The sequence below is a fragment of the Sylvia atricapilla genome, chromosome 1 (genome assembly GCF_009819655.1).
Source record: "Sylvia atricapilla isolate bSylAtr1 chromosome 1, bSylAtr1.pri, whole genome shotgun sequence".
NCBI lineage: Eukaryota > Metazoa > Chordata > Aves > Passeriformes > Sylviidae > Sylvia > Sylvia atricapilla.
In genome coordinates this window covers 15,984,490-16,011,069 of record NC_089140.1, presented here as the reverse complement: position 1 = coordinate 16,011,069, position 26,580 = coordinate 15,984,490, and the positions used below count along the sequence as shown (strand labels likewise).

Sequence of the window (26,580 nt, the reverse complement as noted above, 5' to 3'; positions counted from 1 at the left end):
TTAAACCTTTCCCTGGCTGTCAGCGGTTACAGGAAAACAGCTTTAATTAATACAGGTTAAGACTGACCACTTTTAGTTCTTCAGGCAGTGTGACAGATCGTGCTTGAAATGCTTATTGTTGAAGGAAACGTGATGTATAATTTGTGTTCCTTGAAGGAAGTGTAGGAAGTAGGTATGGGCAGTGCTAGTGAATAAAGTCCTTTCACATACTGAGGACAACACAGCACTGTACACACACAAATAGACAGCCCCAAACACAGAATGGAAATCTATACTATTCCCCAAATTCTACTGTCAATCCATATGTTATCGAATGAGCCATTGCTCTGGATAAATTTTTGTTACAAAGTTCCTACTGAACTCATCATGCATTGTCTCAACTTTCATACCACTGAGCCAAAAAGAATTACATTCTCTGACTTTCCACTTGTAAATTTCCCCTCCAGTTGTGTTGTTTGTCTCTGTCAAAATCCCTATCAGATGATAAAAATTTGACTTAGATTTGATTTAGGAAGGAGTGGTTGTACCTGCTGTACATGGGCTCAAGTTAGGAAGCTCTGGTCAGCACTCCAGTATGTATGTCCTTATGAAGGCACAGGAAAATAATCCTTTCAAGAACAGTCCAGCAGAAGTTCCCAGCTTCCAACACCACAGAGTCAACATAGCCAAGAGTTATTTTACCAACTGAGGAATCAGCCAGGTAAGAAACTTCTAATAATGAGGGAGGTCATGGAATGTACCCAGCGTGTATCTCAAAGATTAACAGTATGGGATTAATGCACCTTCTTGCATGGAGATGATTGTCCATATACATTTTACTTACCAAAACTTTTAAGCAGTAACTATGTATAAATACATGCAGTCTGCACAGTAATGGTTTAAGAATAGCATTGTTTTTTCGTGTTTTACTTGTTTAACTTAGAGAAGATAGAAAATTACTAATTTTATTAGGTGAAACTGAAAGAGAATTTTTTAGTTAAAAGTCTGGTTAAAGACTTATTGCAATTTTTCTTCTGTATGGAATACCGTGTATGAATGCATTTCCAGAAGGGATTAAATCTCTTCATTTTACTGAAGTAGTGATTCTTTAAAAATTGATTTTGAGGGCAGAAGGTGCAAGAAACAAAACATGAAAGGGAATAAAAGTATCCCTGCCATGGGTGGTGAGGAGTGAAGACAGTGAGTTTTCACACAGAGATGAGTATTTTAAGCAAGAAGTCGGTGGAGTAAGAAATAGAATTCCTAAATGAGATCACTCTCTTCCACTGCACTGCAAGAAGAAAAGATATTTCAATGGCAGAGATAAATGGGATGGTCTGCCCGCAAAGGCTATGTGTCTCCACTGGTCTTAAAAGGAGCTTTTGTAACTAGCTCAGGTTTAGTACCAGTGGAACTTTCTGTGGGAACAGGTAAGTCAGAAAATGAAAAAGCAGAATAGATTTTGCAAGCCAGCAGTGAGGAATGCTGCTGGGATCTGGTATTAGAAGCAATGCCTATTGATGCTCAAGAGTCAGAGGTTTTCCACTTTTTGTCTTTGTGGCTGGCAAATGCAGAGTTTGTAGTGCAGCAGTTCTCCAAGAAACACTGCTCTAACTCTTCTAAAACCTAGAAACCATCTGAATTAATTTATAACCTTAATTTGTATGACTAGCTTTTGTGTATATCTTTCTTGTACAAACGTTGGTTCTTTACCTTATTGTCAACAGATATTTTTCCTTCACAGATTTTACACCCATTTTCTGAGTTAGAATATTTTCTCCTAGATTTAGCTTTGTTTGGCTAAACCAGTTTGGTTCCTCTAGACACAGGCTCAGACTGCAAGTTCTTAATTTCTTTTGCCATCTTAGTTTCCTTTATTGTCCTGTGTTCCAGTCTGAGCTTTTTTAATAAAATAGATTCGGCACTGTTTCTAAAAATCCTTTCACCAAGTTCCATTACAATGGCATTAAATAGTCTTCATCTCCTCTGGAAGCTCCTCAACTACTACATTCTAGGATTACATTTGGTTTTCACATTTGGAGATTGTTGTCACTTTGTAATTGAGTAAATCAACCAATTTTTAATTCATTACTTTTATTTTCAGCTGATGACTTTGCAGCTTTCTGCAGGATCTGAGCATATAATATTGCAGTTTGCCCTCATAAAATCAAATTCCACTTTTAAAGTAAAGAAATATTTATAGCATGTGATCTCTATATTTTGGTTCCCATCCTCTTCCTCTTTTACAAAGTAGTTTTTGAATCTAAGATTAGATTTGAAATATTTCACAGAAGGTTGTGGTCTTGAAAATAATTGATATGATCAATTTCTGTTCCTGCCTGTAGTCTCTGTGCTCTGTAGTTTTTTTGCATGTTTTCAAACATGTATCAACTGTAGCAAGTCCTTACTGCAGTTACTGCATTGGTATTTGAGCTCTGGGTTATTCCCTTGGTTACATTCGAGCATATCTTGCTGGATGGCAAGGAATCTTGCCTTACATCAACCATCACTGAAAAATGAGTACTTAGGTACTCTCTCATTTACCCAGCAGAAGAGTATAAATGGATATCTTGGAAGAAAATTTTGCCTGAAAGGTAAAATGTTAAGTAATCACTCAAAGAAATATGAGAGTACTCTCTTGGTACCCCAAAATCAGTGTACAAAAAATTCCAGGCAATAAAGCTGCAATGTGTTTTCAAAAACAGCTCACTCAGGAACTGCATCCGCCCAGAGATGGCATTTACACCATGTTTGGCTAATTCTGTAAACTAGTAGTAGTACATTTATGTAGGAGTGATTTTTTTTTCTCTGTTATTTTTACATTTTGAATGTAAAAGACATTTTATAAAACAGTAGGTGAGATGTTTGCCAGTAACAAAAAATGAGATCATTTCTTACTGGCACAAAGAAATGGGGAATATGAGGAATTTGTTAACATGGAGAGTAAGGCAATTGGAAAATTTTTTTACAATCTAAAAGTTGCGGCCAGAATGTGCAAGCAATTTTTCATGTATATTTTTCCTCACATTATTATAGAGGAAGGTGTAAATTATTACTGTTGAAGCAGAACAGTAACACCCATCGTAAAAAAAATTGTAGAGGCTTACGTAAAATAAAAAGGTCAATCATACCAACTAGTCCTTCTGTTAAACAGCAATTTATCTGATCAGCTTCATGGTCAGTTTGTCAGGCTGAAAATCAGCAGAAAACAATATAATATTTATCAATTTACTTTTATTGTTCATTATCTTGCCTTTCTTGCAAGATTTACGTATTTTTTGCATTTGCAAAAGCTCAGGAGCTACTGTTTTGATGTAAAGGGTTTAACAATGCTTTTATTTCACTTTGTATCAGTACAAAGGTACCGTTTAGGTGTCTGGAGTTCTTAACAAATGTTTTAATGCATCCTAATTTCTGGTAATCTATTGTTGTTTGCTGTGTTTTGGAGTTTTTGTGTGTTTGGGTTTTTTTTTTTTTAATTGAGGAGCAGCAGTGCTTCGTGGAAAGGCAGGGTTTCAGCTCAAGATGTGATATACATGAGGTGAGACTGTAAAATGAAGCAGAGGACATGATGAATCTGTCGATGTCTTTTCTTTAAGCAAGATTTTATGGAAAACAATGTTTAAAACCTAATCTTTAGAAATAAAAGGAATACTGATTTTTCACCCAGTCTCTGATTTCTGTGTTGTGATCTCCTACTTATATCTTGTTTTCTGAGTAATTACTGCTTTGAAAAATTACAGATTATTTGCAGTGAGGATTTTTCAGGCTGGGACATTGTGCAATACACTCTCTTGGGCCTAGAAATTAAGAAACAGAAACGGCCACTTTTCAAATGGGGCTTCATGCAAAGGGCAGAGGTGTGCAAGGGTGTGCATGGGTATCTGGCAAAGAAAGAGTTACTCAAAAATCTTCAAAGAAAATAAGGAAGGACAATATTTTAGTTAATGAATGATAGATTGACAATATCTGTGCAGTTATTTTCTCAACAATGACAATAACAGAGATTCTGCTGCTCTTTTTTAGAAATGGCTTCCAGATGGGATTAATATTTTACAGTCCAAGACTGAATGTGATTTAATCAGTTTTTATCAATAAAAACCATCATATTTCAGAATATGAACCATGTTACTAGACTTCCTCTATTTGAAGATGGCAATTTATTCCCTTTTGTTAATTTCTGTTTACTACTACCCGGAATTTTTGAGGATTTTTGAGTATAATTTGAAAGAAATTATCAGTCTGGTGTAATAGGTGATTGTAACTGTGTCATAGTAATATTTTGAATACTAGGTTAGAGGACTGTGGTTTTGAAAGACACAGCAAATTCATTTGTTTTCTTTGAAGTATTAGAAAAAAACCAGGTCACTTCAGTGAAACTTAGGTTGCTTTTCCTGGATTTGTAATACTTTAGTGGGAAATAATTATATTCAAAGATTTTACTTTTTAATATCTACCTTATCTTTTTTGCATCATCAAGTTCAATTCCTTCTTCATGTAATATTTTGCCTGGAAATTTCTGAAAAGAAAAAAAAAAAGTGTGACAAATAATACTGAAAGAGAAATCTTTGGTGAAAGCTATTCTGAAGCAGGTTTTTCTAAGTATATAAATAAATTTGGAACTGTTTTAAAATGCTGATTTTTACAGGTAGAGCCACTAAAGTATTGACTCAATGAGCCACCTTAATTTGTTCATGTGCTGGTACAACCCTTACACACAGAAAGCATTAATGGCTAATTCTCTTTATTTTTATGATTAATCCTTCCCTGAAGAAACTCCCATATTTTGCCTGTATTTTTTCTAGGGAGAAAGCATATCTACGCCTTTTGATGTACAGATAAAATGCTTTTCTTAGAACTAGTTAGTTGTTCTGACCGTAATAGTTTAGCAATTCAGTGTCAATGGAAACTACACAGTGTCTTTTAAAACTTGCACATTGGTGAGTTGAATTGGCTTTGTGAGAGGGTTATACCTACAAAGTTAAGACAGTTTCTGTGCAGCAATCAGAAGGATCTAGCAGCCTTTTAAGGCTGCAGTGTAAATCAAGCATTTTAACTTACACTATAAAAATAATAGAACTTTAGCAGTGATACTTTTCTCCAAAGTAGTAGAGATTAAATTAAAACAAAACACAGCAAAACAAAGCAAAATCAAAACAAGAATATGTATCCAAAACAGTGTGTGCCAAGCGTAATGGACTAAGTGATACCCCTGCAAATTACTATACATTAGGTGTATTCAGAAACACTTTGCACCTTTGCAAATTTGAAAGGAATTCAACTTTCCGGCAAGTAAAAATAGAAATTGAGATTTTTTTTTTGATGTATGCAAAAAAATTGCTAGCTACACTTCTTAGTTATAAGTTTAGCTTGTGGTGCTAGACATTTGCAGTAATTTGATATTAAAAGCAATGCTGCAGATAGTGTGTCTTGTACTGTATTGAGGACAGCATTTTTAGCTTTCAAACATAAACCAGCATTTTTAGCTTTCAAACAAAACCTTTGCTAGTGAATGCTACTGATGTGCTCAAATGCTTTTTTCTTTCTTAGTAGTTTCTATAAATTGCCTCCTTTTTCAAGGGGGAAAAAGGATTGGGCTGTTTGTTTTGTGGTGGGAGTGTGAAAAGGACATTGTTTTAAAATTAGGAATAGAATGTCATAAGTAGTCCCTAGTTATGAATTTCTCTTCCTAGAGAAAGAATGAGAGTTATTGATGGAAACTATTTTGGACTGTAATGTGGGGATATTAATTGGGAGAGAGAGTTTGACTCTTTCTTGAAGAGCAGATTCTCACATGAGGTGTGAATATGAACATAAAATTCACTGCATAGTTAGAAGGTTAAAATACTTCCCAGTTATTCAGCTCCCAGTTATTACTGTGGTAGCCCCATTTCACTCCTTGGAGGTAATCACCAATAGTAATTTTGGATTATTCCCTGCGTAGTTTTTACAAAATGAACGTTAAAAAAACCTAAAAAAAAAGTATCACTTTTCCTCTGTTATATAATCAGAAAGAAAGCCAAGACTGACATCAGGGCGTTTTCTCTTCTTTGTAGGTCATTTCAAGTCAGAAACTCAAGCACCTTGGAGCAATCACTGATTTTGAAGAGACTGCTTCTAACATTTTTGGTGGTACGGTAATATTATATGGGAAAATGTGAACTTGTGAGAGGACTGGAGATCAGAATAAAGCCAAATTGCTACAGGGTTTGAGCAGCAATTTGCTGTAAAATTAATATGGAGCAACAGTTGGATGTTGCAAGCTTGAGCATTAATCCAGTGCCTGGTAGAAATATAATGTATTTATTTAAATTTTTGCTTCATAATGATTGTACTGTGTGAGCTATTAAACACAGCAAAATAAAAATCCAATTCTATAGCCACAGAATATGTTTGATGAATATGACATCTTCACTCAACTTGGATGCAAACGAAGTCCTGCATGGATGAAAACAGGGATTATAGTTCCATTCCAAATCCTTTTACAGTAGAACTTCAATCTGGGGAGGAAAGTTGCCTTTTTATCAAAATTATTTTTATTGAGAGAAGCAGAAATGCGTGTTGCATATACATGTCTTCTTGCATAGTGTACATTCTGATACAGTTAATTCAGCCAATTTTCTGGTATTGTTCTCAAGATCTGTGCCATGGATATTAGAGTCCTCCATATGGGTACATTTTTCCTCTGATTTTTTCCATTTCTTTTTCTCGTAATAACTGTATACATCCAAGTATTTTAATTTAAATTTAGAATTATTAAGGTTCTTCTAGAGGATTTGGAGCTCTGCCACAGTTAAGTAGTTAGTTATTTTATTGTAGAAGGGCTTGTATGTAGCTCTTACACTTTATATTTTAGCTCAATAAGAGATAGAGATTATAACTATCTTGTTTTTTAAACCCTTACTTTTATATCCAATTTATGAATAAGCTAATATTTCAGCTTATTACAAGAGCTGTTGATTTTCAGGAAGCCTTGAACTCTGAATATAAAATCTGGGGGCTGAAGCAGGCCACTTTTTCAAAAGGCATGTATATGTGCTCTGTTTAGATTTGGGAAGAATAACATTGAATATTTTGAACATAATTTTTTCCTGGAATATCAAGTTAACATGTACTCCTTTGCTATTGAAAGGGTTGCTGATTATGAGGCCAAAAGATTGTCTTACTCAGAAGTTTAAAATAATTTCTGAGAGATGAAAAGGGATTCTGTCTCTCCTGGAAAATTGTATATGGTGAGACTTTAGTATCTGCACTCATTGTCATCTATGGATTTCTGTCATTGAAGGAAAGATTTAGTCTACCAACAGTACTGTCAGAAAGCAGGCAATGAAACTTAATTTTTCCAGAGTCTTTAAAAAAATGTATGTCCTGTGACATTCTAAAACATACTTTAGTTATATTAATGACATTTTTCTTCTGAGATTTCAGTGTGAAAGGTTTGTGATCCATTCCGATTTTGGTAAAGCCTTTCACGCTGGAAATAAGGATGCCAAAGGTTAGTAGATATTAGGCTGAAGAGTCTGAATAAATCTACTACCAAATAGCAGTTTGCTACTGTTGTCAGTAAATAAATAAAATAAATAATAAAAGCATATTTGACCATGGCAAGCTTAAACTGATGTGCTTTAGTTATTAATTTATTGTAGTCTTTTGATGTTCTGGATCAGTAATACCACTGAATTTTAAGCAGTGACATTTAAGAATTAAAAATGTTTTATGCCATTAAAATGAATAGTGCAGAATAAAATTTGAAGATCTGAATCTGCACATTTTTATGCAAGCAGTCTTTTGCATCTACTACTTACGTGCTGTGCTGTGCTGTATTGCACTGTAAGTGCAGCATAGAAATCAGTGCCAAAGCTGGTTCATGGACTGGGAGCAGGGTAGCCTATTTGTGCAGTGCTTTGTCAAAGGTAATTTATTTTGCTAAAAACCAGGGTAAATTAGACAGTGTGCAGCATTAAGCAATGTGGTTAAACTGCTTCCAGCTACCCGAGCTGGCTCCTTTTGAGCTGCTCTGGGTATCTCTCCACAGCACCGTGCTGTGCAGCACAGATATGCCCTGACTAAAACTGATGTGTGTGAAATTTTATTCATGTAAGGAAGGATTGATGAATCATACCCATCTTCTCTTCTGAAGAAATTCAAATACAGACAGAATGTACAACTAAGCATGTTTTCAAATAACTGCAGTATAACTGTCATTCCATTTGACCTCAGAAATGTGATTCTCTGGGTAAACACAGAAAATGGAGGAACCACAACTGATTGTAATTAAATATAAGTAGCTAAGCACAGATCTGTGGTATAAATAGATGTGTTACGGCTGACAGTTAAAGTTTGAGTTCAGTTTACGTGTGAGCCTTTGCATTACTCATGTAAATCAATGTTCTCACTTACAAGAGAAACCTCATAATTTACCACTACCCATAAAGTAGCCTCACTGTAATCAATAGTGATTCCTATATGGAATTACTGTGCAGAGCAACGTTTCTTCCATCCATATCCTCAGTATGACTACTGTATGGTTTGGCACTACAACAGAAAAATATTCAGTGAGCTCAGTAGTTTCAGCGTGGAAGGACTTAGTTGTCCTAATTTGGTACAAAAATTCTGTTCAGTTTAAAGTAAGCAAAACTGGAATTAAATACTCCACATGGGGAAGGATCGAGTAGAATCTTCAGGAGGGCAAACTGTTTGCAATCTCACTCTATTGAGACTTTATAATTAAACCCAGCTTTATTTTATTTTCTGTAGAATACAGTAATTAGAAGTACTTGATGTTGTCCGCTATACTGGTAAGTGTAAAGGATGATATGGCAGTGTCCACTTTTGGTGATAATTATATATGCTGTGTTTGAGACTGAGAACAGACCCTATTCAAATACATCTCAAAACATTTTACAACTTTCACATTCTGTGAACATGCTACACTGCACACACAGGCATGTACTCAGCTCTTGAGTCTGCCAAACAGGAATGATGAGTGTGGAGGGGTTTCTGTACCCCTCTACTTCATTTTGGAGCCTGGGGGTGCCTGTGGGGCTCTAAAGCACTCTCCCAAGTCTCCTCATGGAGCCCCAGTCCCTGTCCAGTGGGATTTCTTTCTGTAAAACAGGCTGAAGCTTTGCACAGTCAGGAAGGTACTCTGAAGCATGCAGGAACCCAGGTCCTCTGTAACTCACCACTTTACTGGACAACTTCACAAGGTCATGGGCCATTGCCAAGCACCCAGGAGCCCAGGACACGAGTGAGATCTATCCTGGAAGCAGCCAGTGGTGTCAGTAAGTGGTAGGTGTGCTCAAGGCACCAGGAGTGCCTCAAGGAACCAAGTCCAGACTTGTCTTTTAGTGGGGCTAAAAGAAGCTGAAAATAAAAATTAAGAGTTTGACAGAAACCTGAGCTTTGGATTTAGCAGACAGGACCAAAACAATGGAGCCAAGTGAATTCAGATTTTACAGTCAGTAAAGCAGAAGTTTTCTGAATCACTTTTGTGGATTTGGATTGCCTGAATTCCACTTTTGGTGCCTTGTGTACATCCTGAGTGTATAATCTCTGTTCCAACAAAAACATAGGTTACATCTCAAATAAACAAAATTTAGAAAATAGCTGGGTTTCCACTGTAGTATGGAAGTCGTAGAAGGATGTAGTATGTAGTGTTTCTGATTACTAAAGTAAAAACAACCCTGTAATTTTCTAGCCACCTATGCAACTAACACCTCTGGTGGAATGGAGCATACCTCTTCCAGTTACATAAAACAGGCACTCCCAAAGGTATTGTTTTAAAAATCTGTGATTAATTGGTGGGAATAGAAGAATTTGCTAATAAAATACGGTGAATATGCAAAATAAACAGCACTCCTAAAGAGCAAATTGTAGTTGTCCTTGGCACTGGATTACAACATCAAGGAATGACAATATTTAAGCTGACGAAAATCTAAAGAAATCTTTGAAGTTATATGCTTTCTTGTTCTCATCGTTTCATTTCACATTTGCCTTTGCCCTCTTGATAGAAGGATGACATCCATGCAAAATTTATTTTTTCATGTAATGAAAATGTAATGATGCATTAGATCCACAATACAAACCATCATGCTTTATTTTGTGTGTAAGCAGAAGAGTAACTCTTCACTTCAAGAAGTATCTTCCCATAAAGTGTTCTATTGTCCTTTTCAACTTTTACCAGTGGAACAGTGTAGTATTTTTTTTCTTTTACCTGTACAATTATGCTTTCTTTTTAGCACCTTAAAACTATGGGAAAACACAAGTTACTGGTCTCTAACTTCGCACATGGCCAGTAAACGCATATAAAAATTGACAATATTGCTTTAATAGGGATTTGTTAATTTTTTTCAGTCCTCAGTGACTGCTCAGTGATGCAATAACATTTCCATTTAAAAAGATAAAGAGGAAAGATAAGGATAGACAAGTGCTAAACAGTAACTTTATTCAGCTTAGCAGCTGCATTTGAAACTCAACAATTGCTCACAAATACTGCACTTGTATTTAACTAGAAATATGCTCTGATTTTAGGTATAGGAAAGGACAAGTTTAAGAAGGACAAACTCCTTCAAGCTGTTCTTCAGCCACAGAAACTGAAGTCACAAAGATTTATCTTTGTAATCCCTGCCTCCACTTTGCTTGCCTGCCTCATTGGGATGGAGGGTGCCTGCTTTCTCAGTGTTCAGCACAGCACAGCTCCCACTGCCTACAGTTTGCAGTGGCACTTCTACAAATTACACTCCTTCATACCAAGTAGCATGAAAAACCACATGTGCAAAGTGACTCGTATCATACAGGATATCTGTGGCAAAAGGCAGGGATTCAATTTGGTTCCCCAGGGCTGCACTCATGCCTTAATCATGAAAACATGTTCTCTTCTCTGCAGTGGTCTTCTTCATTCACTGTGTCCTTCCAACAGCTGCAACAAAGTACAGGTTGTACAGAGCACATTCACTTTTACTATGGTGTGATTCATCCTCCAGCATGGGTCCTTCCTCTGTGCTACACAACACAGGAGGCCACAGAAAATTCCCTCTGCTCAAAGGAATCACACACAGTTCTCTCTCCCTCACCACTGGCATAATCCACCAGAAACCTTGTGCTTTTTTCTGCCTCTTCTGCCACCAGGCGAGTTGGGTACATGGGAGTGATGGGATTCCCAATCGAATTCCTGCGTATAATCAGGCCTGACTGCAGCTGCACTGAGCGGCAGGATCAGGGAAAACTGTTTTGAACGCCAGTAGCCCCAGGGCTGGAGCATGCCCAGATGTTTCATGGAATGGCTCTGGCAGACCAGTCACACACAGGTGTTTATTGGCTTGAAGTAAAAGTCAGGAATACCAGGAATAATTCATCCACCACTTGGCTCTTCAAACCGAACAGGAACGAGCACAATGTGCAAATCTAAATGGCAGATAACGGCGGCTCTTAGCTGGCACACACACACTTCACCCACGGAGCTGCTTGCAGGATGAACTTTTTATTTTCCTGGAATGAACTCATTTTAGTTATGAAAACTGATTATGCATATTGTGAAAGGCATGCAGCCAAGCAACTATACAGCTCTCTTTTTCACTAATATCTATAATTTTTAGGAACAAAACATGCTGCTGCTCAATATGGGTCTGCTTAGAAATGTGATTTGCAGTTTACCTTCTCTCCATGTTTAAAAGCTATTCCTAAGCAAAACAGACATAGCCAAATCAGAAGTAGCATTGTGTAGTTAGCTTAAATATTCTGATTTTCACACTAAAATTATTCTAAGGAGCAACGACTTGCTGTACGTGACAAACCAAAGGAGAAATGTAAGAAACTATTCCTGAGAGGTTCGCTACTCCGCACAGCAAAAGCTCTGCTCAGCCTCTCTGTGACCTGGGCTCCTCATGATTTATTGGTTATCTTTAATAAAGAAAAATCCAACCGCCTTTTCTGTTTTGTTACTTCCATTTTAACACCAGCAGTAGCAGACAGACAGACAAAGCCTAGTTTTAGCCTGGGAGCTAAAAAAAATACTTCTAACATACATATGTACTGTTACAGTCTGACTTATAAATGCTCAGTAGTAAAGTCAGCAGGAATTGAGCACTAAAACTGGAGAAGAGTAAATGGAAAGAGATCCTGCTGTATTTGCAGACTCGGGGTAATAAGGAAAGCACTCCTGACTGCTCTTGGAAACTTGTCATGTAAGTGAGTAAGGGGAGAGGTCAAGCAGTGACAGACTGCACTGCCAGCCTGAAAGGGGGGGTTGCACCAAATGTAAAAAACTGTAAAAAACTGAAAACATGCATTTAAGTTAAAATGAATGTTATTAAAACAAATTATACCCATCATTCAGAAATGTAATCTGAAAGTACCATAACTCCTGGCTTCTGTTCAGATGATGTCTGGCAATGTGCTGTGTATCATCCACAAAGTATCTTCCCGAATCCCCAGCACCCTGGCTTCAGGAACCGCTCTAAATCTCACCAAATTCTGATGATTCTGATGTCATTTTCTAAGCTTAAAGTACTCTTGCAAGTGACATCAATCATGACTCAACCTGGCCTCTCTTGCCATATATGACAAAGGCTCCTATTTTTAATTTTTCAGACAAATACAGCTTCTATAACTTTTTTTTTTCTTTTGCCAAAAATATGTCAGTTTGAATCTCCCTATTCCAAGCATATTCTATTCTTTTGGGATACTTGTCAGCTGGCCTATTTATATTGGGTTTGTAAGAAATTAAATGTTTTTCTAGAGGCAAAATAGCAGACTTATTAAAATAGCAGGAGAACAGAGCTTCCACCTTGCATTATTAATAGAATTTGTGAAAATCTGTGGTTATACTGTCAAGAAGCAAAGAGACTAATTGCACAGAGCCAACAATTCACTCAGCATGGTGGTTAAAATGCATAAATGGATAAAAATGATTTGTATTAGTGCCTGCAGTCTCTTGTAAATGTCAAATACTTTCTTGACATTCTAAAACCCAGGCTATATAGTGAAAGTGGGAGAGTAGCATTCTGTATTAATTTAAAAATGTATAAAACTGATTATCCCTTTCTAGCACTATTTCAGTGCTTCATGAAGACCTTAGATGCTGATTGTAACTGGCTAGACTCAACTCATGGCTCTCATTTTTCTTCTAACAGAGCAATGAATATTTTACTTGAGATAAATAAATAAGATTTTTCTTCCTGTGAAAGAAGATACTTAAAGAGATTACCCACAAGCAGTTTTCCTACTTGGAGAAAGTTGTAAATGTTCATTTCCCCTATCTCCCATGCAGTCCTTCTATTCCCATGAACTTTCTCTTCTGTAAATCCACATCCCATGCATTTATCTCCATGTATGTCAGTACTGTCACTTCAGCTTTATACTGTTCACTTTAATCACCTCACAGGGTTCAAAGGACACCTGGACATAGCCCCATCTCCCAATCCTTAAAACAGTCACTAAAAATTCTAGTATTAAGGATTTATGATGTCTCCTTGGATCAAAACATTTGTGTCCTTACCATACATCCATCAGACTTCACTTTTTTTACTCTGCTACTCTAAAGTAGAATGATGCACAGGTGTAATTGAACTGACAGAAGTGTTTGTATTTTTCCAGAACAGATCACTTGTATTTTGTACAACTGACATTTTACTCATTGTTCTCATTAGTACCCACATTTATTTCCAAACAATTGTGAAATTAAATCATCAAAAAGCTACCAGCTGCACAAGTCTTCTGAAGCCTTGGAGTCTGTCTTACACATTACAAAAACATGCAAGGCTAAGGGCTTAGAGATAGTCTAAAAAAAAAAAGAAAAAAGAATTGAAAAGGAATATCCAGGTGGTTTTTTAACTGCAAAATACAATAAAGTAGAGTTGGAAAGTATTATGCAAAAAATCTAATAACAAAAACCCCCAAGATACGCCATTTACAAGTTGAGCTGTACAGTGCTGTGCCTTTGCATGAGCTGGAATCAGTAAAGCAGACAGACTCACTCGACAGGGTTTGTGAACTTGTGACAGCTCCCAGTGTACAAACGTACAACTGGCAGCTCACAGGCTGCTGAGCAACACTAGAAAATCTTTCAAGGCGTAAGGTTAACTAAGGTTAATTATTCCAAAACACTCTTTTGTAGATTTCAGTAATAACTGCCTAAAGTGACAGCAATTAATTGCTGCCCCCATTTTGAGAGCACTTGGGAAATTATTTAAAAGTGTGTAGAAGATTTATCGTGACCACACTGTAGGTGTAAAAGAAATGAAACGCTGAAAGGACAGCTGAGTAGCAAAGGGCAGGGCCATCTAATGCAGTCTCACAATTTCCATTAAATAATTTAGACAAAGACTCAATAGATTTATCAGCCTCACGTATTTACTACCACGTTTGATGGGACTCTGATGCATTTGCATTGAAGTTTGCTCCCAGATACTAATCTCAGATATTAATCCAAAGATAATAACCAGACAGCTCTCACGCATTTGATTATTTGCTGAAATATTTATCATCTTTCCTGATCGCATCTTATCTCAAAGCCAGACCCTGAGCCCAGAGAAGTAATCAGCTTGTTTCCAGAGTAAGAGCTGCCAACCCCATTGTGAGAGGAGTGTTACCGACGTCAAAGGGACCACACATGAAACAAGGCACTAAGGTTCAACTGTAAAAGTCAGCAAGACCTGGCATTAGATTACAAGGTCTTGAGAGCAAAGGCATTCCTGATTTCCCAGGCACTGAAAGACAAGAGGTAAAACTCTGATACTGTTAAAATAAAAATGAATCTTTTCTAACTTCACTAGCACTGAATGATTATTGTCTTCATCCACTGCCATCTCATCTGTGCCACGCTGTTAAACTGCAGGAACAATCCTGGGTGCTAGTGGTACAGATGAAAGTCATTTCAGGCTAACTACAGGATGAGTTCCTACTATTGCTCCTTTAGGGATTGAAGTAGTGTCAGCTCTCTGCTGGTATTTCACCCTTGTCCCAAGCACATGATAGAGAAAGCAGCAGCAGTCATTAGGTACTCACAGTGAAACAATCCAGACTAAGCACTTTCCAATAGCACAAAATGAGGCAATTTACCAGGAAGAGAGGGAGTTGCATTAGCATGAAAAAATTCTAAGTTATTCACAAGATGCTAAAAGAGAAGAAAGAATCATCAATCCTGTGCACTGGAACCCTGAGGATCCATAAGGATTTTACATGATGCTCGTGAGCCCAAGCCAAGTAACCACTGCTGTAAGTGGAGCTGAGAGGGGAGCAGAGCAGTAGCACTGGCTCCCTGCAGAGCTCGCGCAGATTTTAGAGATAATCTGGCCTCTTGTGTCTTCCACTTACACATTGTGACAGACAAATTAGCGTGGCTGGGAGTGACCCAGGAGTTCCTGCAAAAAATCTGAGCATGAGTGTGTCACAAGGTGGTTGCAGGGACAATAGCACACACCTAATGTATAAATGCACCACATTCTGCCAGTGGTGGCAGAGTTAACACCAGCCACCATCATGCCTCTGGTACAAAGCAGTTGAACATGAAGAAGGCTCAGGATTAAAAGTGCAATCACCTTGTCAGCAATAAACAGACACTTCACACCTGTCGTGGGGCTTGCTGGACTTGAACAGACTCTTAAGTGTAGGCAGGTTTTAATACCACATTCAGAAGATGATTTCTGGAGACCACGAAGTCAAGAGATACATTTAGTGACACTGGATGGGAAGCACGTGCAGAGTCTGCCACGAGGTAGTCAAGAACTACACATTGGAACCTGTTACCTGACAGGGTAATACAACTGCTCCCTGCTAAACGCAGGTAAGTGAAGGGCCCAGGGTGGTGACGGCTCCTTGTACTGAAGAGGGAGTGAATGACACTTGCTGCTCAAATCATCTTCCCATGCTGTTTTCACCCATAGGTTGCTCTTTTTTGTGCAGACTTGGAGACTTGCTGGTGTTCAGAGTCCAGCAGTGTCCCAGCTTCTCCCTTCTAGCGGTTCCTGGCCAGCTTCTCCTTTCTGCTTCACATTGCCTTTAAACTATTGGCCCCTGACATGGAGAGGCTTTTTGAGAAGACTGGTTAGGAAGAAAGGAAACGAGATTAAACAGAATAGGTCACTTGAGAACACTTGCAAAAATTTTGTCTTTATTTGCTTGGTCTGGTAGCTCTGGAAGATAGGAACTCCACATGTTTTATGGTTACATTTATATAACAAATAAAGTCTTTAATTACAGCAAACCTTGCTTTCAAGGAGGCAGTAGGGAAGCCAAAGAAAAACAGGAGACTTTGCAGTCGGAGTAATAATGTCTGATAATTAGAAGTGTCACATAATCCTCTGAAAATTAAAAATGGAATAATAAAATACTTTCCTCATTTACTTAGTTACCATGTAATCTTATCAGGGATACCATTCCTCATTTCAAACACTGTGGGGTTACCTATGGAAGCTTCTCCCATTGCAAAGAGTGGCACCTCCTACTTTGCTTGGAACATCTTCCCTGCAGCTCCCCTGCTGTGCTGCAGCATCCCCTGAGCCCACATGCTGGCTGACACTCACAGTGTCAGGAGCAGGGTACGAATGGAGTTGAATTTTTGAAGGGAAAATAGAATTCGATACTTCAGTTCCCACAGGGTACCACCACAGAGACTATTTGCTGTAAAATGAAACCAGTGGAGTGATGTTTTACACCACAATATCGCATAAAAGGCAAGACAGTTGGCCCAGTGATACTCCTACACAGACAGATTCCTGTGTCTCTGGACAGGTTTACATTTCTTTATCTGGCAAGCACAAAATTGTAGTCTGTGTACAAAGTAGCTTTTTTATTTAAGGAACAATTAAGATAATCCCACAAGATTTCATGTTTAACTAGGTTTGTAGTGAACGAGTTCGTAGTCTGCATTCAATCAAGCTCGTCTGACTTTCAGAAAATAGGAGCAAGCCAGTATATATGAAAGTTTCCTGAAGTGTGTGAGTCCTACTGGAGTAAAACTATACATGTATTTGCTAAAACTGGCATTCTATAAGTAAACTTCTTTCTTTAGTCTGCCCTTAATCTTCCAATTATGCAATATAAATCTGCATTTTTCATTAAAATAAACTGGTGTACACTATAACACTTGATAAATATATAACAATATGTACATGTGCACACGTGTTCAGTAAAAGCTGCTGTTGGCATGATGGTAACATCAGCTGCACCCATGACAAGACGCAGGCTCTTGGCCTTCAAAGTCTCACCTACTCAAAAGTGTGGTCAGGTTCTGTGCTTTTTTCAGTGTGGTTTGAGCTGGGGTTGAATCCAGCTGTGGCCAATGATGATCTGAATTCAATGAAGTCAAGAGAATAATTCAGGTTCAGTTCTGGTTTTTGACAAAACAATGGTTCAAATCAATCTTTGGTTTTGGTTCTACTTCCTGCTTAACAGCTTTGTAAAGAAAAACATCTGGAATAATAACTCGGCAGGGCCAGTAAGTGAAACTGCTCTTTCATACTGTCCAGATAGCACCAATAATAACAATGTTTTCAAGCCAGTTTTCAACAACAATGAAAAAAACACAATCATACAAGAAAACTCTTTTTGTGCCTTACAGTCAGCAGTGGCCAGGACTGCAATGGGACTTGGAGCATTCCTGCCTCCATTGGCACCAGGCAGGGAAATGGGCCAAGACCAGCCCTGCTGTTCTGGCTCTGCAGGTAGGAAGGAGGCAGAGCACAGCTCATACACAACTGATTCCATGCAGCTGATTCCCCGCTGTAGCCAAGCTGGCTGCAGGGCTGCCAGGGCCAGGCTTCTGTGAGCCCCCAGCTGTGTCTGGGCACTGCCCAGCATGGAGCTCCGACCACCTCATCCTCCTGTGAGACACTGAATCCTAGATCTGACAGCCCCCTTAGGCCAGCACTGCCTCTGTGCCAGCTGGTAAGAAGAGCTGTGTCCAGTGCATCTCCTTGCACCTTCCTGCTGCTCTGCCATCTCTCCCACTTCTTTTAGTGAGCTCCTTTGAACCTGGGACTACCTCTTTGTTTCATGTTCATTTGGTGCCTAATGCAGGCCAACCTGGTTCTGGGGGTAGGGCTCCAGAAGCTGCATCAAAGTACATTTAGTGTGGAAGTATAAACCACACAGGGCATGCAAAGCTCTGTGGAGTGGTCTCAGCCCGTGCTCACATCTGGGCAACTGCCCCACCATGAATGTCAATAAATGACATGATAATAAATGATCATGAAACACGGCTACTCCCGCTGCCTGAGGTTAGGATCACTTTTAGGGAACTGTAGTTGCTTAAAAACAAGCCACTAATGGAAGTCTAGAAAAGGGGGAGGAGGACACACCAGGAAATGTCCAGGTCGCACAGAAAACAAGCAGAACTGCTGCCAGTGACCATTGCCTTAAACTGAACCCCTGAAGCCAACACTGGCTGCATAAAATTTACAATTGCTCCTGGTCTTTTTTACCATATGCTGCTTTCATGCATCAAATAGGCCACAGGGACCTCCCAGAGCAATTCTGTTTTCACGGGACAAAACACTGTTCAGGTGCTCTCCATCTGGAAAAAACACTAGCTCCTCACTTCTGTTTCAGGGACACAACACTCCTGTGTCCATTGGGAAAGAGGTAAAAAATGCCCTTGTATCAAATATTTTATGTCTGTTTTTCAGTTGTCCCTTTTCTCCTCCTTAGATGACTGAATTCCTAAATTGAAACTGTACAAGGGTGAAGAGGAAAACAAAGAATGAAATTTTCAATGACTAAACAGAGTTTGGTAATTTTGAGTTAGAGCTGTAATTGCTGTACTCTTGTTGCAAAAGTTAATGAAGTTAGAAGAAAGTAAAGCAGCATCTTGGCCAACACCACCAGGATCTGGAGTACTCCTCCTTCTGAATACTACATTTCAGCTCCATAATTTGGACAACTTTAGCTTTGTTTACCAATGGAGATTTACTGGTGCTTATTTGTATTTACCAAGGACGGAAAAGAAACCGCAGCACATTTGCAGGCAAGTCTCTGACCTCCTGTTCAGTGATTTACGAAACCAAAGATGCATTTTCGGGGTAGGACTTGCATTTGTAATATTCTCAGTTCATCTCTGCCATACCCACAGACCCTCCCTTTAAAATACATAACCAAAGTTTTTATGAGCCTATGCGTAATCCCACAGAAAGCTTGTAACATCTTTGTTAAAGCACAGATCTAAATTTCACTTAAAAATTATCAAATGCCTTCTGGGTTTTTTTAGCATATTCAAGTTCTGAATATTAATACAGCTACTGAAAAGAGATCTAATTACAAAAGAAATTGTGACCTAATTTTCTCTATTTCTTATCAACAAGTTTTCAGATACTGTTTGAGACATTTGAACCCTCTTAGAAATTCTGAAGGTATTTTTCTCCACATGCTGAAATGTGCAGCTGTCAGCTTCTTCTTCACTGAGTCCTTAAAAATTCGTTTAAACAGACATAAGTGTACAACTGAAACAGAAACAAAACAAAGTCTCAATAATTACACAGATTTACCCTCTTTGTTCAAATGCTGGATTTCCGTTATAGAAAATACCATCATGTTTTATTATAGAGAGATAAAATCATTCCATAGAGTCTTCCAAATATCCAACTTGTATTTCAGACAGAGATATCAAGAGGGGAAAAGTCTCCAGCTGTCTAGAACTCCAAATTGTCTCATTTGTACTGCTATTTAACATAAGACAAAATTTAAAACCAGACTTTAACTGTTTCCAAATGTTTTTTTGTTTTTCTGCTGAAGCCTTTAACTGTTATCTAGCACCAGAATTCTTAAACAACAAATACACCTACAGTCGCCCTTTAATTTTGTGTTCAGACGTTTTTCTATTGAATGCTTGGTATCATACATTAATCATGGTAATATATGATAAATACTTAATGACTCTGAGAGCAGAAGGATCTTGGGAAAATTTCAAGTACAAATTACTTTAAGCACTGATACACAGAAATCCTGGGGGGAAATTACTGTAGGGACAGCAGTAGCAAAACCAGACTAGATTATAAATGTAACTTCAAATCTCTGAAGAAATTATTTGTCCTTTGAAACAATCTTACAAAAGCTAAACATAGGTTTTACGGTAGAAAAAATTCTCCACACACAATAGGAACCTGAACTAAATTACATTGGGAAATGCAGAATAGTGCACTGAAACAAAACAGAAGGTGCTTAAAAGTCTTCTCTCTATTCCCAGCATGTGTTAGGCTGCCTTTTTTTTTTCCCCCGGAAAAAGGCATAACAGTGCAAAAAGCAACTGAGTTCAAGCAATACTTTCGAGTCCTACAAATGAGCACCACCTCCCATGGGACTGGTGTGTGGCCTAGAAGTTTATGTGTCTGGTAAAACACTTGGAGTCAACAACTCAGATAACACTCCGAGACTTTGCAAGCCCAGATAAGCTGATGTTTTAGTTTGATCCACTCATGTAAGCTTTTCTCCTCAGAAAGAAAATGGTTTATTAGGGGGTGGGCTACAGGAAAGGGTAAATATCAGTTCTGAAGAAGAGTTTGGCAACAAAAATTAAATATTAAGAGTTGTTATCCTTGTTCTATGGTGCTTTGGTTTTCCATTTAAGATAATTGGAGCATTAAAGTTAATATAGAGTCCCATGGAATAACTTACTACATAGGCATTTTACATTTTAAAGTCATTTTGTCCTGGAGGAAAGAAGGCTCTGAGGATACCTTACAGCACTTTCCAGTACCTAAAGGAGCTACAAGAGAGCTGGAGAGGGACCTTTTACAAGTCAGTGTAGAACAAGGGAGAATTGCTTTAAGCTGAAGGATGGTGGGTTTGGATTATGTATTAGGAAGAAACCCATTACTGTTTGGGATGTAAGACACTGAAACAGGTTGTCCAGAGACGTTGTGGATGCTCCATCCCTGGCAGTGTTCAAGGCCAGGGTGGATGGGGCTCAGAGTAACCTGGTCGAGTGAAAGTATTCCTGACAATACCAGGGGGGTTGGAACCAGGGACCTTTGAGGTCCCTCCCCATGCAAACCATTCTGAGTCTATGATATGTTACGGTGCAATTTACAATAAAGCAAAAAACACCTTCAATGGTATATCAATAATTTATTGTTTTGCATAAGAAGGTAAGATCAGATTTCAGGTAGGACATCAACCAATGACCTGATGGTGAATTCAAGTATAGAGCTTGGTACAATATTAAAAAATACTACCCTTTGTTTGACTACAGCAAACAGCTAGAACACAATAAAAACATCTGGACTTGACTGTCAAAACATACATTTCTCTAAAAACCCACACAGCACAACTTCAATATGTGGAATATTGGAAACATGTTTAGTTTTCTTCCTTCCCAAATTCTTAGGAGTCAAAGGAACAATCCATCCCCCTGTTTCCCTTGGTATCCCAGAACTGTTCAGTACACAGGCTCAGCATCCATCATGATAAGCAGGCTCCTGTCCTGTTGAAACTCTTTGACTAAGGCATTTTTTCCTGCCTAGACCTACTGTCATCTCTATCTGCCTCGTGGAGGGCTTTGATTTTTAGCTTTTGAAGTTAAATAATGCAATAATGTTGGCTTTTAAAGAGCAATTTAGTAATGTAATTAAAAACATTTCTGACTTGTCACAGACTGTGCAGGTTTTACTCTGCTGGTTGACTCTGTGTTTCTGAAGCTCCCTTTCTTATGCAGGTGTTACTGTTCAGGAATCAGCTCCTGGCTCAGAGACAGGGCAGGCAGCCATGGGCCTGGGAGGCTCCTGCCAGGATGTGCCGTGGATCAGAGGGTTAGTGTCTCTGGGAACACAGCAGAGCACCACGCTGCCTTCTGCTGCCCAGGACAGCACAGCTGTGCACAAGAGCCTCACAGACCACACCAACCCAGGAATGGGAATTAAATTAATTTCAAAAAGACAGGAAAAACAGCCTGCAGGACAGCCAGAACTGTGTCTACCAGGGAGTTTGCAGATTATTCTAGCATCTATTTCACAAAGAGAAAAGCAGGTCTCTTATGCAAGTGTGACTCTACCCCAGTGTTCCAAGACAGCCCAGGCTAGAAGCAATGTTTATAGCGTTTTAGTGAGGACTAAAGCCCCTCCTGTTAGAATTGGCCAGATCCTGAGAGATGTTGAGTGTCTTCTCCACTTCAAGAGATGGTGAAGGCACTTGGCATCTCGCAGGCAAAGGCAAACTGACCCGCTGAATTCCATATCCCCTGAAAAATAGTTTGATTTTCAGTAATTTAAAAAAAATAGAAAATGTTTTCTCAACTCAGATAATTTCTATGCAATTAATTTAATCAACAAATTCCTATTTATGTTACAAAAAGTGTTTAAGTCCACCAGGAAAATGGTGAAGTTTGACAGAAGTTACAGTAGAGCTGTTCAAGCAGAGCATGGATCCATACTGGGACTCGGTACATCTGTAACTCTTGCATAAACATTTTCCAGACTCCTAGGGGTTTTGCTGTTGTTTCTTGCATTTCACTTGTTTTATAAGACTCTAAGCTAAATGCAATGGCCCACACATTAAATACACATTTAGAATAAAACTGCAAAACCTCATGGCTTTATCAGCATATGAACTGAAATAAAATATTTACATGGAATGTTGAGCTTCATTTACAAAGACTGTTTCCAATTACAGACTTAGTAATCTCTTTAATAAATGATCACATTGACAAGAAATTTAAAAACTTAACATCCCTTTTCAACCCTTTCATAAATATATAAAGTTTCGCTAAATTCTTTTTTCTTTAAACAAGAGAGCTGTATTCTCTTTACAGATTAACATGAAATAATGGTTTCCCGTTTGAATGCCACAGATGGGATGATCTGAAGTCAGCAAGTTCCTATACACATTCTGTACTTACAAGACATATTCACAACACAACACACAGGTGTTACTTGGTCTTTACATCTGTACTCATTTCCTGCATATCAGTAGTAAGTAAAGAAAAATACCAAATTATCTATATTAAAAATACATCCTCTAATATACATTTGCTTACACTGACACATCAAATCTTACAACAGGGTTTCCAACTGTCTGACCAGTGACAAGGATGTTTCTTACAGTAAACTCTACAGCATTAATTTATTTTCAAGTGGAGACAAAATACATATTATACTACTAAAAAGTATCATTACATACTCAACAATAAAAAGAATTAATCTCTTTCAACTGCTTCTCAGATGTCCAAGGTTTCCTCACTGTTTGAAAATTTCGGATGGGAAAACTGTTATAAAGTGTGCCAAAAATATTTAAAATCAATTTAAAGGGGGGAAAAATATTCTCTACTTTGTTGCTATTCATATCCCTTTGCCACTGATTTTACAGAAGTTTAATCCCAACGACTTTGAAGTTATAGACACACTAACTCACATTTTTTCCTATTTAAATAATTATTCCCATGACTTTTCTTTGTTGTGCCACAGACCATGCGTGAAAGTGTTTTCAATCCATGCATACTCACAGCTGAGTGTTTCACTATTAAGCCATTGAATATATCTTTCTTTCCATGATTATGTAATTGCAAAGAAAGACTTAAATTAGTCTGTACATGTAAGACAAGGTTCACATCTAAAAAAGTAAAAGCACATTGTAACATAATTAAAACTATTGTGTCTTCCTCATAAAAATGTTGGTCACTTTTGCCTGTTTCAGTTATCTCCAGCACTTAAAGGGCAATAACTTCCAAGTGCTGATGTGCTCATTTATGGGAACCAGTTATGCTTAAAACCACTCAACTGATGATCTATAGCATCAATTTGTATCTCCTGCAAACTCTGTGCTAAAAAACACTCACCTTGGAAACACGCAGATGATGATAAAGAGGTGTTTGGCAGTTTTGCTACACAGTACTAGCTCACTTTACAGAGCACAGTAAATCTCTGGTTTAATCTGACGGTTCTGCCCTAAACCATGGGCAGCAGAATTGAAGACACAGGAAAACAAGACCAGTTCCAAGTGCTTGAAGAGTAAACCTGCTGCTCAGTAGAGTTAAAAACCCTCCTCCCAAGAAAATGGCCACTGAGTAAAGCCTCACCACACCCAAGGTTTAGATGCTGATACAACAGCAGAGGTTTTGTCTGTTTAAAACATTACTATGAGTGTAGCCAGCTGACAGGAACCCAGAAGGTCTCGGTCTCCAACCTGTCAAAAGTTGTTTTAAGCTCACTGTAAGCTGTAGCAAGGTCATCGTTGACTATCACCTTGTCAAAAAGGTGGCCATACTGGCTCTCCATCACATGGGCAGATTTAATCATTTCATGAAAATCTTCTTCCTAGTAAAAGCAGTGCAATAAAGATCAGTGCACAGCCAGTCCATAGCAACGCTGCATAAACTCTTTCTGAATTAAACACGGTCTAATTGCTTATTTCTTATCTCATCAGGAGACGGAAACTGTACTTCTAATTAAAAAAATAATAGACATTACCATTACGAGTGATCTCAGAGAGTATTCTGATGAGTTGACTCAGCTCAACAGGCAATTCTTTCATCTCTCCCTTTGTAGTGACACAATTAGTCACTGCACAGTAATTACAGAGACATTTTCTGTTACCAGCACCAGTGGAAAATGTTTCTAGCTGTTTACTTTGATGATACATTTAAAGTTTCATTATGCTAATCTCAGCTTGCTATTAGCACACCATGAATTACAGCACATCCCTTTCTCTTTTAAAGAGCTATGTAGGAGTCATCATTCTATGCCTTGTTCGATCTGGCTTAGTGGATTTCTCTTTTTGTTTGGGGAGGGAACAAATCTTAGTAATTTGTTTAGATGACTTTGAGAGATGAAAGCTGTCCTAACTAAGCAATGGCCTGAAGGTTGCTCTTAAGAACAAACTCCTCTTACTTTTTTTATACCACAAACTAACATTTTCTTACAGAATGTAATTTCCAAACTATTCCAAAATGCACATTCTACACAGATACAGTCTGTGATTATATCTGTATAATTATATATTATATTATATATATAACAAAACCTAAAAAATTTTCTCTAACACCTGAATAAGGAAAAATGATACACACTATAAATACAAAAAAAAAGTCTAATGATGATCAACTGTGCTGTAGATTCAATTAAAATATGATTTCATTATATTAAAAGGAAGGAAGTATGTTAATATTGCTTAATCTAAATTTTTTTCTGACTATTGACAAAAACCAGCATTTGCTCCTTGCTTGGGTATCTCTTCTTCTTTCTTACAATGTTCATTTTCCTGTAACATTTAAAAAATCTTCTATTTCTCTAATCCACAAATATGGACTTTTTATTAAAGTAGCATTTATTTTTTCAATTGGTTCTTTATATTTGCATTTTCCTCTAAATTTAGACCCCTTAATACAGTTGATAAAACAAATACATTCTTATATTTGAACAGAAACTAAGGCCAGGTGCAAATTTTTTAAAGGAAATCCACAGCATTATGTCTCATAAAGATGCTTACACTGCGGGGGTTCTTTAATGACATGAAGTCAAAGGACCATGGAAACTGTAAATACCCATGAGCATATCAAACAATGAAAACACCACTGTAAATGTGGAACATGAGAAACGTTGAGAAACAGCAAGATGCTCGTGTAAGCCCTGACAAGTGCTGTCAATGAGAACCAGTGATCATCTTTATTTTCAAAGTAACCTGCTACAACAAAATTCTTAACAGGTTTTCATGTTTTACTATGTCTAACTATACTTACTGTAAAGGGTTTTGCAGTTCCCTTATCATCTTTACTTGAAATAATTTTGGCATTTTTTCTGGTTTCTCTCAAACGGTCAAGTGATGGAGGTTTTATAAATATAACAAATGGTTTAAACTCGTATGTCCGCAAGTGTTTCACTGTCTGGGAAGAGGAAAGGTTTTAATTAATTAGTTTATTTTGCAAAATGGAATTTACTGTAATAAAAAGAAACTCCCCACTGACCAGAATAAACCCATAAAGCATTTCTAGGCAGGTATTTTTCATTTACTGTTATCTTGCTCTGCTGACCAGCATTGATTCACGTAGGGAGAATTTTCAGAATGGTAAGAAAACCCTTTCTCCAAGGGTGATCACTGGTCTTGATTTCCACACGGCTGCTGGTAAATCCCATGCAGTCTGGCAGAGCTTGAGTTGTGCACACCAGTGCCACTGGCAGCAAGAGGATGGAGGGAAACAGCCGGTATTCAGGGGAGGAGGAAAAGCTCAGCCCATTTTAGCAAGAATAACCCCTTCGGTGCCCATGAAAATTAGCAGAAAGACGTGCCTTGTTCACAAAAGGTACTGATTTTTCTCTTCAGTACTGTGTGTTCACCACACAACTCCCTGCTGTTCATTTTTCCCAAGTGAGCTATGTGTGGTGTTAGGGGAAGGTCTATGATTCAGCTGCAGCACAGGGTGGATGGTCAGAAGCTTTCTATCCTCTCCACACTGCCACACTCCACAGGAAAATCCCATGTTGGAGAGTGGGATCCCAGAATGGTTCACAAGCTTGAGTCCCCAGGAGAATTTACTGCTTTGCAGGAGCACAGGGCTGTGTTGGACAGGCAATGGTCTCATCAGCTCTCCTCTTCCCCTGGCAAAGGCTATGGCTTCCCCAGCCACTCCTCTGCCAGTGCAGCCCCTTCCCTGCTCCCAGGGCACAGCTGAAACTGCCCCGG

The 26,580-nt window shown here is 38.2% G+C and overlaps 1 protein-coding gene across 1 annotated transcript in view; it reads right to left on the bottom strand.

Annotated features, from left to right (window-relative positions):
- Positions 1–21,024: 21,024 nt before the first annotated feature.
- The window catches only part of MPP7 (MAGUK p55 scaffold protein 7), a 148,193-nt gene continuing 142,637 nt past the window's right edge, over positions 21,025–26,580 (bottom strand). Inside the window, exons 17-18 of the mRNA XM_066315663.1 lie at positions 25,640–25,783; positions 21,025–24,218 (exon numbers count right to left, since the gene is read on the bottom strand). Of these exons, the coding sequence (XP_066171760.1) occupies positions 24,039–24,218; positions 25,640–25,783 (324 nt within the window). The 3' untranslated portion in view covers positions 21,025–24,038. The remainder of the gene's footprint in view (positions 24,219–25,639; positions 25,784–26,580) is intronic.